This window comes from Chiloscyllium plagiosum, unplaced genomic scaffold, assembly GCF_037043375.1.
Source record: "Chiloscyllium plagiosum isolate Xiang-an unplaced genomic scaffold, Cpla_swu_hap1 HiC_scaffold_12, whole genome shotgun sequence".
NCBI lineage: Eukaryota > Metazoa > Chordata > Chondrichthyes > Orectolobiformes > Hemiscylliidae > Chiloscyllium > Chiloscyllium plagiosum.
The window spans coordinates 41,382,830-41,397,127 of NW_028270150.1; the positions used below are offsets into that span (position 1 = coordinate 41,382,830).

At 40.4% G+C, this 14,298-nt stretch overlaps 1 protein-coding gene across 1 annotated transcript in view; it reads left to right on the forward strand.

Moving 5' to 3' along the window:
* LOC122555254 (E3 ubiquitin-protein ligase DZIP3-like) overlaps nucleotides 1–14,298 on the forward strand; it is a 115,948-nt gene that overhangs the window by 6,122 nt on the left and 95,528 nt on the right. The window contains exons 2-4 of the mRNA XM_043701054.2: nucleotides 5,707–5,768; nucleotides 7,452–7,595; nucleotides 11,666–11,746. Of these exons, the coding sequence (XP_043556989.2) occupies nucleotides 5,707–5,768; nucleotides 7,452–7,595; nucleotides 11,666–11,746 (287 nt within the window). The remainder of the gene's footprint in view (nucleotides 1–5,706; nucleotides 5,769–7,451; nucleotides 7,596–11,665; nucleotides 11,747–14,298) is intronic.

Sequence of the window (14,298 nt, forward strand, 5' to 3'; positions counted from 1 at the left end):
ACATCCCAGCCTCCAATGTGCTCCAAGGCAATGAGTTCCACAGGTTCGCCACTCTCTGGCTGAAGAAATGTCTCCTAATTTCTGTTTTAAATTGACCCCCTCTAATTCTAAGACTGTGTTCATGAGCCCTAGTATCCCCACTTGATGGAAACAAATTTCCAGCATCCACCCTTTCTAAGCCATGCATTATCTTGTAAGTTTCTATTAGATCACCCTTCAATCTTCTAAACTCGAATGAATACAATCCTAGGATCCTCAGCCGTTCATCATTATTAGGCCTACCATTCGAGGGATCATCCATGTGAATCTTCGCTGGGCACACTGCAGTGTCAGTATGTCCTTCCTGAGGTGTGGGGCCCAAAATTGGATACCGCGTTCTAAATGGGCCTAACCAGAGTTTTATGAAGTCTCAGTAGCATATTGCTACTTTTACATACCAAACTCTTGAGATAAATGACAACATTACATTTGCGTTCTTAACTATGGACTCAAACTGCAAGTCAACCTGTAGAGAATTCTGGACTAGCACTCCCAGATCCCTTTGTACTTTGGCTTTAGGAATTTTCTCAATGTTTAGAAAATAGTCCATGTCTGTATTCTTTTTTTCTGAAATGCAAGACCTCGCATTTGCTCACGCTGAATTTCATCAGCCATTTCTTGGACCACTCTCCTAAACTGTCTAAATCTTTCTGCAGCCTCCCAACCCTCTCAGAACTATATGCCTGTCTGCCTAACTTCGTATCATCGGCGAACTTCGCTGAATGCCCACAGTCTCTTCATCCAGATCACTAATATATAAAGTGAACAGCTGTGGCCCAACACTGAACCCTGCGGGACACCAATTGTCACTGGCTGCCATTCTGAAACAGAACCTTTTTTATCCCAACTCCCTGCCTTCCGTCAGACAGCCAATCCTCAATCCATGCCAGTAGCTCATCTCGAACACCATGGGCCCTCATCTTATTCAGCAGCCTCCCGTGAGGCACCTTATCAAAGGCCTTTTGGAAATCTAGGTAGGTAATGTCCAAAGGGTTTCCCTGGTCTAACCTATTTGTTACCTCTTCAAAGAATTCTAACAGATTTGTCAGGCACGGCCTCCCCTTACTAAATCCATGCTGACTTGTTTTAATACGACCATGTACTTCCAAGAATTTTGAAATCTCATCCTTAATGATGGATTCTAGAATTTTACCTGCAACCGAGGTTAGGCTAATCGGCCTATAATTTTCCATCTTTTGTCTTGATCCTTTCTTGAACAAGTGGGTTACAACAGCAATTTTCCAATCATCTGGGACTTTCTCTGACTCCAGTGATTTTTGAAAGATTACGACCAACGTCTCCGCTATTTCTTCAGCCACCTCCCTCAGAACTCGAGGACGCAGCCCATCGGGGCCAGGAGATTTATCAATTTTTAGACCTTTTAGCTTTTCTAGTACTTTCTCTTTTGTAATGGCTACCATACTCAACTCTGCCCCTTGATTCTCCTTAATTGGTGGAATATTACTCATGTCTTCCACTGTGAAGACTGATATAAAGTATTTATTAAGTTCGTCAGCTATTTCCTTATCTCCCAGCACTAGCCTTCCTGCATCAATTTGTGCCATTCTGTGCCCTCCACACAAGTCATTACAAACCTTCAAATTCAACAGTGGACAAAATCACACATGCTGTATGTCAAATATTTTTGGGGAGGGAGTGGAAGCCTTCCACTGACAAGAACCTTGGTAGCCACTGAGAACTGTACGTCTGCAGCTCAGACCAGATATTTGTTATCTGGCTAGAAACCACTAACGTTTTAAAAATGCGAAGTGTGAAATTCCATATACTTACTACGAGGATAATGCCACAAGATTTCAAGGTATTGAACAAACAATAAATTTTACCATATAAAGTTAGAACTTCAATCTACAATATATCTACAACTTAAAAAGAAATTGAAGTAAATGTTTTACACAGTAGATGTTTCTTGTGTGGAATGAACTTCCTGAGGAAATGGTGGATATGGTTATAATTACAGCAATTAAAAGATATTTGGATAAGTACATGAATAGGAAAGGTCTGAAGGGATATGGGCCAGAAGCAGGCAGGTGGGACTAGTTTAGTTTGGGATTATGTTCAGCATGGACTGATTTGACCGAAGGGTCTGTTTTCATGCTGTATGACTCTGAATAATGTCCAGAATTAATCTGCAGTAAATATGAGATTGAGAACCCTACAGAGCAAATCAAATAGTAAATAAGATCTGGACTGATCCCACAGGTTTCTCAGAAGCCTCTCCTGATGCATGTTTTGAAAACACCATGAGTATCAGATCTTTACAAGGGATTCTAATTCTTCTAAAACTTATCTTTGGAATTCTCTCAAAAGATGCTGTGTCATACACTGCCTCAAAGACTGCTTGTGGCCTGGTCTTTCAGAACTCCCAATAGGAACTACGCTTCTCTAAATTGTAGAAATTGTACTCCAGCACCTGCTCACAGGCATAACTTTAGCTTGTACAAAACAGCTAGCTTCATTAAACTGGCACAGCTGCAGTTCTCCAAACTCTATATCTGGACCAAATAAGTACTACTTGTGTGCTTTGTAAACTGATTTGCTGGATGGAAGTATAAATGTCTCGCAGGCTTCTTCAACCACCATGCCCACCCAATATTTCTGAGACCCAGTTCCAATTCTTAGCGACTTGATCTTAGCCCTTTCGTAAGTCGTAACTACACAAAGCTATCATGCAGAACTTGGGACATCTTCCTGCATGTAACTTATTCATTTGAGCTCTCGCTCTCATTCTTCCTTTCTCACCCTCTCTCCAATTATAACTCATTGGCCTCTAACCATTGAACTGTTCTTCAGTGACTCTTTAAACTGTTTAGCGTGACCAGTTGCAAACCTGACGACAAATCCTGCCTTTATTGCTAGGCAGGATTAAATGTAGCAACTATTGGGACACACTGTTCCTGGAATGTTACAATATTCGGATTTTTTTCCATTCATATTGTTTGCTTACACAATTACACAGCAAAGGATTTCAGCACGTGTTACATGCCCACTGAGAAGATGGTTTTGTTCCAGGAGACTGCAGATGTTATTAGCAATCTGCAATGAGAGCCTGAGCCTTCTAAAACACTGCTGCTCAGATATATAGAAAGAACTGCCAGTTTTGCACCATATTGCTGGTTTCACCTCCTTCAGCTGGATTGTGATGTCGATTCCATTTAACTTCTGGAGATGGATGCAGCTGAGAAGACAGTTATTGCTATTTACACTGCTACTGGTGGTTCTTTTGGTGTGGTGTGGTGTTGTTTCTGCTCTTGTTCTTCAACATAGAAGGAACTATATGAACTGATTTCAAGATGCGATGCAGACTGATCAAAGGCTTATTTCACTGAAGAAACACTTTCCACTGTGCACTCCTGTTAGTGATGAGCAAATTACCGACAGATCACTTCGTTTAACATCTGTTATAGGGAAGCTTTGATTAAAGATGTTATAGCCTGGCATTTAGAAAGCTTTAAGATAATCAAGCAGTGGTAACATCACTTTGTGAAAGGGGCATCATGTTTATTGGCGTTCTCTAAAGAAATATCCCTGTCGATAAAAGGAAACTGTTGAATGTACTGTTGTTACATTTCAGAAAGTCGCTTACAACGTTGTTGAGGAAAATAAGTTTGTCTTGTAAGGGATAACATACTGGCATGATAGAAAGTTAGGTAAAAACAAGGACTGCACATACTGGAAACCAGATTCTAGATTAGAGTGGTGCTGGAAAAGCACAGCAGTTCAGTCAGCATCCAAGGAGCAGGATAATCGACATTTCATGCAAAAGTCCTTCATCAGGACTTTTGCCTGAAACGTCAATTTACCTGCTCCTCGGATGCTGCCTGAACTGCTGTTCCTTTCCTGCACCACTCTGATCTAGAACATGATAGAAAGTTGGCTGGCTGACAGGAACAGAAAGTAGACATAAATGAGTCAGTTAGTACTTGGAAAGGTGAAATAAGTTATGCATCACAGAGTCGGTGCTGGGACTTTAACAGTCACTTAAATAACAAGTTTGAAGGGGCAAAACGCATGGTTGCCAAATTTTCTGCTGACACAGAGAGAGCTAAGAAAGTAAGTCATGAAAAAGATGCAGTCAATTCAGATATAATGCAATAGTTCTGTTCTCGTGCGATCTTGCATTATAAGAAAATCATGCAATAATTGCTCTATTTAAACTAATGCGGCCAGAATCGCGTTATAGCCAATATAGATAAGGCTCTTTGACATTCTATAAATTCTTCAAATTCGTAAAAACTAATTTGAAGAAACACGCGTTATAATAGAATCGACTTATAAGGAAGCTACAAAGAAACATAGGTAACTGAGTTGACAAAGATCTGGAAAATGGTGAGTCTAAACAGTATATGATCTAAACAGTAAGAAATTGCATAGCTCTGAGATGCAGAGGGTCCTGGGTTTCTAAGTGCATAAATAGCAAAGGATATTATGTAGGTCTATCAATGAATAAAACTAAACTAGAATTCCTACTTTGCAAAACATTAGGATAATTTCAGAATATATTCAGATTGCACAGTTTTCAGCTATAGCTGTGGATTTATAATTTGTTCTTCTGTTTCCGAAAATGGCTTCACCTTGGTTAAAACCAGATATTCAGAATGCTTGTATCCAGTGGCCCACATTTTATTTGACATTAAGTAGACATTTTTCAGATCTATTACTGCACTAAACTCATACTTGTTGATTTATGAATTAAAATATAAAGTGTAGGCAATAAAAGATAGTACATTCTGGAGAATGTTGATAATTCATTCATTTGCAGTTATACTATTCACTCCGTTATCAGTCATGGTACTCGATAATAATATTGGAGCCAGATTCATCTAAATTATAGCAACATTTTGTGAAAATTTCCAATTATTTTTGATTATTTTAGTGATTTTCATGCTGCTTACAGTGTCAAATGGATGATGGATGTAGAGTCTCTAGCGATGTACATTTGCATGTACCAATTCAGCATGTTACTTTTTCCGCCTACTTCATTTAACTGAATCAACAGATTGTGATAGCAAATTTAGAATTTTGTTTAATGTAAACATCATTTCTTTCCATGGAGTTAATTTGTTTCTTTTTTACAATTTAAATTTGTATTATAGGCCTGTAACTAAATGATTTAATTGGAATCAGCTAAATTTAGCTTCCATCAAGGCAGAGTTTGCATATGTTCTGTGACATATAAATTAGAAATGGCGTTTATGTGGACATTGAGTTAGACTAAAATTGTGATAGCAAGACATGACATAGTCTCACATAAGAAAAATAGCCATGTGACTGTGCTACTCAAGGGTAGTGGTACTTCAGGCACCAAATATTCCCTTCAGAAGAAAGAAGAAAATGCTGAGGAAATCCTAAACCTTCTTGCAGGGTGTTTGATTTACCTCTGAACCAGTTGACAATTAATTGTATAAATTTGACGTTTCAAATATAAAAATTCAAACACGTATGCTTATTTTGGGAATTAATAAAGACTTAACAGGATATGTGCCAAAGCAAAGTTTTATCTGGAGGAGTAAAAGTTTGGGGGAAATTAGGGTGTCTTACTGTAGAAATTCCCCCACGCGCATAATTTGTATAAATTTTGTACTAGCATAACTGAAATAGATTTTCATTGAGCTATTTCTCTACATTTAAAAAAAAAATCTGTTACAGGTCAAAAAGAAGACTCTGTTAAGATGGGTCCAGAGGCTGAAGAACAAATGACTCGTTCAGAGGTAGGTCATATTTTTCATTTTCAGAGTGTATACATGAAATAACTTGGAAAATTGCACAGCAGATCCGACAACATCTATAAAAAGAAATTACAATTTCTGAAGTCGTAAGGTCATACAGCATAGAAACAGACTTTTCAGCCCAATCTTTAGAACATGCTGACTGTGTTCCTAAACTAAACTGGTCCCATCTATCTGTGTTCGGCTCATATCCCTCCAAAGCTGGCCTAGTTCCATTTGCCAGCGTTTGACCCATATCCCTCTGAACCCTTCCTATTCATTACCATCCAGGTACCTTTTAAATGTTGTAATTGTACCCACTTCCGTCACTTCCTCTGGCAGCTCATTCCATACAAAAAGATAAACCTTGGTGCATAGTTCTGTGTGGAAAAAGTTACCCCTCTGGTCTTTTTAAAATTCTTCTCCTCTCACCTTTAAACCTATGCCTTCTAGTTTTGGATCCCCACCTTAGGTAAAAGAACTTGGCTATCGACCCTACCCATGACTTTATAAACCTCTAAGGTCACCCTTTAGCCTCCAATGCTCCAGGGGAAAAAGCCTCAGCCTATTCAGCCTCTGCCTATAGCTCAAACCTCCATTCTCAGCAACAAGCTTGTAAATCCTTTCTGCACTCTTTCAAGTTTAACAACATCCTTCTTATAGAAGGGCGACCAGACTTGTATGCAGAAATTCTAAAAGTTGCCTCACCAGTGTCCTATGCAGCCGCAATGTGACGTCCCAACTCCTGTACTCCATGCTCTGACTAATGAAGGCACACATGCCAATGCCACCTTCACCACCCTATCTACCTGCAACTCCACTTTCAAGGAACTATGCACCAAGGTTTATCTTTTTTTCAGAGTCCTGTTGTATTTGCTGAGTTGATGACCATTCATCCTCTCTATTACAAAAGTTGTTATTAGTTGCTACATCATATCACCTTTCTCTGAAGGTTGTCTAGTATCAAAACCTCAACTAAGCTTCTGTCACCTCTAGACCTGAGTAATTCAATTCTGTATTGGGTAGCCTTCTGTACCCAATCTCTCACCCCCAACCCCCCGCAGCTTTAACTTATCCAATCCTGTCCAAATATCACTTCTAATTGGTCCACCTGTGCATGCATTTTAAAATTCTCATCTGTGTATTTACATTTCTTCATGGCATCATGTGTCCTACCTCAGAAACCTTCTTCAGGTCTATAGCCTTCCCAAGAATTTTCATCCCTCCAACTCTTTGTGCATGTCCACTTTTCCACAGTTGATTCTTGGACCTTCATCGTTTGAGACTGTGCTTTGTGGAATTTCATCTCTACCTAGTCATTTCCCTCTTCTTCAAAGACCTTCCCAAAAATACATTGTTTTGACCTTACTTTCAGATCGCCCCAATATTATTTACTACTTTTTAGTGTCTTTTTTTTTTCTGATTCTGTTCCTCTGATGTGCAGTGGAAATGTATTGCTAACTTAAAAGTGTTATTTAATTCCAAACTGCCGTGGCACTAGAGCCCACAGTTTTGTAGTTTATAGACTGTTTATGCTGTCCTATTATTTGATATGCAATCCACTTTAATTCATATGATACATATCAAATTGAAAAACTTATTTTAGTAGTCAAAATGTTTAAACCTAATTCTTTAAAACAAAAGGAAAGTGCTACTTACTCATTCTGATATAATGCATCCTGTTAGGTGAAGAATGACTATGTTGAAGAATCATCCAGAAATAATTCATTAGACATAATTGAGAAGCTTGGTTTCCTCCAATCAATGAGTACAGATGAAAAGATTAAGCAATTCCAAATGTTTCTCACAACTGCCCTGATTAATGATCTGGTGAGTAATCTAGTAGAAAAACATTGCTGGGATTTTATGTTGTATGGCCCTGCACAGCAAACCGAAAATGAGATGTATATAAGAAATTAATGTGAAAGAGTTTGGTTGTTGATACCCAAAATATACTGCTTTGCACATTTTTGTTTTTGAACTGTGGCATATAAATTGCTGCCTCACAGCACCAAGGACCCAGGTTCGATTCCACCCTTGGGCGACTATCTGTGTGGAGTTTGCACATTGTCCCTGTATCTGCATGGGTTTCCTCCGAGTGCACCAGTTTCCTTCCATAGTCCCAAGATGGCCTGTGACCAGTGGAGTGCAACAAGGATCGGTGCCGGGTCCACTACTTTTTGTCATTTATATAAATGATTTGGATGTGAACATAGGAGGTATAGTTAGTAAATTTGCAGATGGCACCAAAATTGGAGGTGTAGTGGAGGGTGAAGAAAGTTACCTCAGAGTACAATGGAACCTTGATCAGATGAGCAAGGAGTGGCAGATGGCATTTAATTTAGATAAATGTGAGGTGCTGCATTTTGGAAAAGAAAACCTTAGCAGGACTACCACACCTAATGGTGTATAAGTGTTGCTGAACAAAGAGACCTTGGAGTGCGAGTTCATAGTTCCTTGTAAGTAGAGTTGCAGGTAGATAGGATAGTGAAAAAGGCATTTGGTATGTTTTCCTTTATTGGTCACAGCATTGAGTATAGGAGTTGGAAGATCATGTTGCAGCTGTACAGGACGTTGGTTAGACCCCTGTTGGAATATTGCGTGCAATTCTGGTCTCCTTCCTATCAGAAGATGTTGTGAAACTTGAAATGATTCAGAAAAAGTTTACAAGGATGTTGCCAGGGTTGGAGAATTTGAGCTATAGGGAGAGGTTGAGTAGGCTGTGCCTGTTTTCTCTGGAACGTCGGAGGCTGAGAGGGGACCTTTATAGACGTTTATAAAACCATGAGGGGCATGGATAGGATAAACCGACAAAGTCCTTTCCCTGGGGTGGGAGAATCCAGAACTAGAGGGAATAAATGTAGGCGACACGGTGGTACAGTGGTTAGCACTGCTGCCTCACAGCGCCAGAGAGCCAGGTTCAATTCCTGTGTGGAGTTTGCACATTCTCCCCGTGTCTGTGTGGGTTTCCTTCAGGTGCTCTGGTTTCCTCCCACAGTCCAAAAATGTGCAGACCAGGTGAATTGGCCATGCTAAATTGCTTGTAGTGTTAGGTGAAGGGGTAAATGTAGGAGAATGGATCTGGGTCGGTTGCTGTTCGGTGGGTCAGTGTGTACTTGTTGGGCCGAAGGGCCCGTTTCCACACTGTAAGTAATCTAATCAGATGTAGGGTGAGGGGGAAAGATATAAAGGGGACCCAAGGAGCAAAGTTTTCATGCAGAGGGTTGGGCATGTATGGAATGAGCTGCCAGAGGAAGTGGTGGAGGCTGGTACAATTGCAACATTTAAAAGGCATCTGGATGGGTATATGAATAGGAAGGGATTAGATATGGTCCAATTGCTGGCAAATGGGACAAGATTAGGTTAGGATATCTGATCAGCATGGATGAGTTTGACTGCAAGGTCTGTTTTCCATGCTGTATATCTCTGACTCTTCTTGCAGGTTAGGTGGATTGGCCATGGGAAATGCAGGGGAAAATGAGGACCGCAGATTCTGCAGATCAGAGTCGAGATTGTGGTGCTGGAAAAGCACAGCAGGTCAGGCAGCATCCGTGGAGCAGGAGAATTGACGTTTCAGGCATAAGCCCTTTACAGGAATCAGGGTAGGGTTGGTGATGGGTGAGATGCTGTTCAGAGGGTTGGTGTAGATTCTGTAGAGGAGGATCTATAACAATAAATGCCAAACCCTTCTGTTTACATGTTAAAATCATAACTGGAATAAAACTTAAGAATTTTAGAACTTCTGACTAGATTTTTTGAGATCAGGAGGTGGGACTTTCTTGTGTCTAAAAAATGCCAGCAAGGTGGGACCTTCCAAGCTTCAGGCCGAAGGCAGAAATGGAGACAGGTTAAAGGTCAGGTCACACTAAAGGCCTGCTTCCATTTCCAAAAAGTCTTGACTTAGTTTTGGTATCTAATGTACAGTTGAACCGTCTCATGGCTTTAAGTACCCCTTCATCACCTTTGCTTTAAATCCTCTCCCTCATCCTCTTGCTAGTTACTCACTACTTGAACTTTTTGGCTAGATGAGTAGCCAATAAAACACCCTCTGCGAAAAAACTCTTCAAACCAGCTCTGTAAACAGTCTCGAGCACTGGTGAACTGATGAGTCAGTCAGAATAAAGCTGAGAGTCATTAAAGCCCCTTAGTAAACAAACAGACCTCAGAACAACTGTTACAGGCATCAAGATTGAACATATAGATGATTTGAGAAAAATTTAAATATTTTCACTTTGCTACTGTATTAGGCTGCACTTTTAATATTATAAAACGGATTTTGTCCTTCCATCCATTAGTTGAACTTCAAATATTGAAGCATGCTTATACTTGCATTGTTAATCTTTACTTGTCCGTTTCCAGTTGGCAAAAATAATAATCTGCAAAGGGAAATTTCATCTTCCAATTTAGCGTTGAAATGATTCACGAACATAGAACCTGAGCTAAAGCAATTAGTGATGAACTGTAAAGGTAGCACAATCAATTTGTTGATCTTTAACACTCTTCCTTCTTGAATCTATTATTTCTGCCTCCAGACAGCTGATGTAAAACCCAATAATTGTTAAAGTCAAGGTACCTCCATGAATATTAAAAATTTTACCGCCTGTTAGCTGACAACATTGTCCTTCATTGCATTTATAGGAGCAGGTGGGTTCTGTCACTTACCCTTGTGTAAATGACAGAGGAGGAGGGATTGGAGGTCAGACACCTGACATCCTAGGTTGGCCATTTTGTTTCTGGTTTCTGTGTAATTGGCTGTTTGTGTCAGTTGGAAAGTTTGTCAGTGATTATTGTTGGTTACATATGTATGATGTTAAAGCAATGTGTGTATTTATATGTAAGAATCTTTAAAGCCTAATAAAATTCTTTCTTCCAGTTATTTTTGCAACAGGAATATTAATAAACACAAGCAGCATCTCAGCCCTTGTGTGTGTTGTTTCAGAGCCCACCCTTTTCCCTTGCTTCTTTACACAGCAACCCCCTCGCCAAAAAGAAAAATAAATTTCCTGAATTTGGTGAATGCACCTTATGGATACCAGAACCCTGCACAACAGGAATACAACAGGGTTCATCTTTATTTCATACTCAGCAAGTTGGATACTTCAACTGAAGATTGAATTTTTAATTTTAATTAGGAGCAAAGAGTAAAGAAAAATAAGTTTAAAATTCTTTCTACTGATCATTATCCAGCCACATTTGCTGAAAATGTATGTCAACCTTGTGTAAAGGCAGGATAATACCTACTTTGATCAAATAGCTTCCAGGCTTGCATATCACCTCCATAGATATTTGCTACATGGGCAAGGTAATGCAGAACAACCAAGTCTGCAGTTAGCCAAGGATACGGAGTACTGGAGAAAACTAGTTCTTTTTAAGTGACCTTTCTTTCCATCAAACTAACAATAGGAGAAGTGTGATAGCTGTACCTCAGTCTTTTCACACTTTCGTCATAACCAGAAGACAGTGGGTTCATATCACAATTCAGAATCTTTTGCATATAAGCTAATACGATAGACATGTTCCAAGGGAGTACTATGTTGTCGGAAATGCTGTCCCTTGGATATGACTGAGACCTTGGGTAAGTTCAGCGGTGGATTGTAAAGATTGCCTAGAAATATTAGAAGAACAGCAGAGGATGTTTCTAGTCTAATATTTATCCCTCACGTAGATTAATTGGTCAGTATCCCATTATTGCATGGGAACTTGTTGTGCACAAATGGGTTGCAGAGTTTTCACCATTACAGCTGTAAATATACCTGGAAAATATTTTATTGGCTGTAAAACTGTTGAGTATCCAACACTTGGGTAGTGTACTACATAAATATTTAGTTTCTTGAGCAAGCTCATAGAACAGCAGTCCTTTTAGAGACTTAATTCTGTTTTTCTGTGTTTCTTGTTCTTAGGTACACCAGCTGAGTGAAGTGCAGTATCTGTTACTATTACACTATTTTGTTATGGCTCTTTGTTCTAGAGGCCAAGCACAGGTTTGTTTTCTTCTTTCCATTTGTACTCTTAAAATTTGTTTGAAACTATTGTGACTTCAATATCCTCTATATGCAACCACTATGTAGGAAGCCTGCCATATACCTACATTCTGCATGTTTCCCAAGTTCTTCAAATATTTGCATCTCCCACATCATCCCCAGGACTGGGTCCTGGGTGACCTTTGAAAACATGAGTAATGACTCGAGTGTAAAACACCGGGATGATACAGTGGCTTAGTCATTAGCACTGCTGCCTCACATCACCAGAGACTGAAATTTGATTCCATCCTCAGGCAACTGTCTATATGGAGTTTTCAAATTCAAACCCGATGTCTGTGTGGGTTTCCTTTGGGTGCTCCAATTTCCTCCCACAGTCCAAAGATGTGCAGGTTAAGTGTATTGGCCATGTTAAATTGCCCATAGCGTCCAGGGATGTGTAGGCTAGCCCTAGGAAATGCAGGGTTTCAGGATAAGGTAGGGGGTTGGGTCTGGGTTGGATGTTTTTCGGAGGGTTGGTGTGAATTCGATGGGCTGAACAGCCTGATTCCATTCTTGTAGGGATTTTAGGATTCTACGAAAACTCTTAAACTGATGGCAAACAGCACCACAATGCAGCACATGCATTCACTTGGACCACTATTGAAGTGAAAATTGGACTTCTGAAGATGTGCCTCTGTTGTGTGCTCTGTTCAGGAGGGGCACAACAACGCTTGCCAGCCAGAGTAATGATTTTTTTGGGCAGTGCAAACCCAGGTTCACCAATAAGTTAAGAACTTGGAGAGGAAGGTGGAGCAGCTGACTGTTTCCTCAGAGAGGAAGAATGTGAAGCAGACTGAGATGCTGAGGGAGTGAACACCAGTGCTGAGGATGCTGAGCAAGCCAGGGCAGTGGCAAACTGTGGCTGAAAGGCCCAGACAACTTGATAGAGGCTAAATTTGAGAACTAATAACTAGATATACAGAAGTAATAGCCCATTATGGTGCCTATTGCTTTCAAGAGAATACTTATTTTATGGGAAATGTTATGTTGTTCTGCTTGCCATGCCTTGTATAAGTCTTTGTTCCCTTAGCACCAGTAAATTTTGTTGTGTTTGAAGGCCAGAGCATCAGGATTGAGTTTTATAGTTTTACATCTTGGTCATGCAAGTAATGCGTCGACCTTTGTTTGCACCGACCTTTAGTTATTTCAGAGATGTGGAGGAGCTGCACCGTGCTGATTGACTCATAAACCCAACCTTCTAGGGTACGTTCTCACTTCCTGGAGGGTTTAATGCAAGATATGTATGAGAGCATTGGTAGTCTTTGCAATGCTGTACTTGATGTGCATGTGAGCATCGAGATTATGGCAAACTGTCGGAGGATTGCATGAGACGACAGGAATGTAGGACACTGAGCGGCATTTCTTTCCATGGAAGCATTTTACAAAAGCTTTGCAGTCATGCAGCAGAGTAACTTTGGTTTTTCATCTTTCACTTCCTACTATTTGGCACCTGGGATGTCTGGTTGGCACAGATGAGTTGGACCTAACAGTCTTTTCATGCTGTATGACTCTATGACTCTGCCAGACCTTCCACTACTTCCTCTACATCTCTGTCAGAAAATCCAGATATGTCAGAAGAGGACTATTCTCCTATTAATCCTTCAAATGTTAGAGAACTTGGCCACTTCTCCCACCTCTAACTGTGAACCCATGTCAGTGCTATATTGACCAGCATGTGACCCCTGTGTCTACTCCACAAACATTACCCACTGAGGTGAAAGTTTTTGCTTTGGTGGAGGCTGGGGTAGAATACCTTGATGGTACTTCCTTTAACAGTAGCAGCTGTAGGTCTTCAGAGTTGTGCTGGCTGAGGCAGGAAAAGATGCTGCATTAGCTTTTTATTAGTTCACTGATCTGTGATGGTGATTCAGTTGCTGCAGAGAAAAGCCTTGATGTGTTAGATCCTTACTGATGATTGCATTAAAATCTTGGTGCTTGATGTGCAAATGTGAGCAGATGCTTATTAACTGGCTGGATATATCCAATCTCATTTTCTGCACAAATCCTGCCAAGCTAAACAGACTGCTTCTCAAATGTCACAGAGTTCAAGTATGCCACCCTTTATGACACACCATAGATTTTAGAGGCAGAAGTAGGCTATTCAGCCCATTGAGTTTGATTAGATTAGATTACTTAGTGTGGAAGCAGGCCCTTCAGCCCAACAAGTCCACACCGACCCGCCGAAGCGCAACCCACCCAGACCCATTCCCCTACATTTACTCCTTCACCTAACACTACGGGCAATTTAGCATGGCTAATTCACCTAACCTGCACATTTTTGGACTGTGGGAGGAAACCGGAGCACCCGGAGGAAACCCCAGCAGACACGGGGAAAATGTGCAAACTCCACACAGACAGTCGCCTGAGGCGGGAATTGAACTTTGGTTTTTCATCTTTCATAGCGTCTTTGGCGCTATAAGGCAGCAGTGCTAACCATTGTGCCGCTGTGCTGCCCATTAAATTTGCTCTGCTAGTCAATGAGATCATGGCTGATCTGATAATCCTCAATTCCA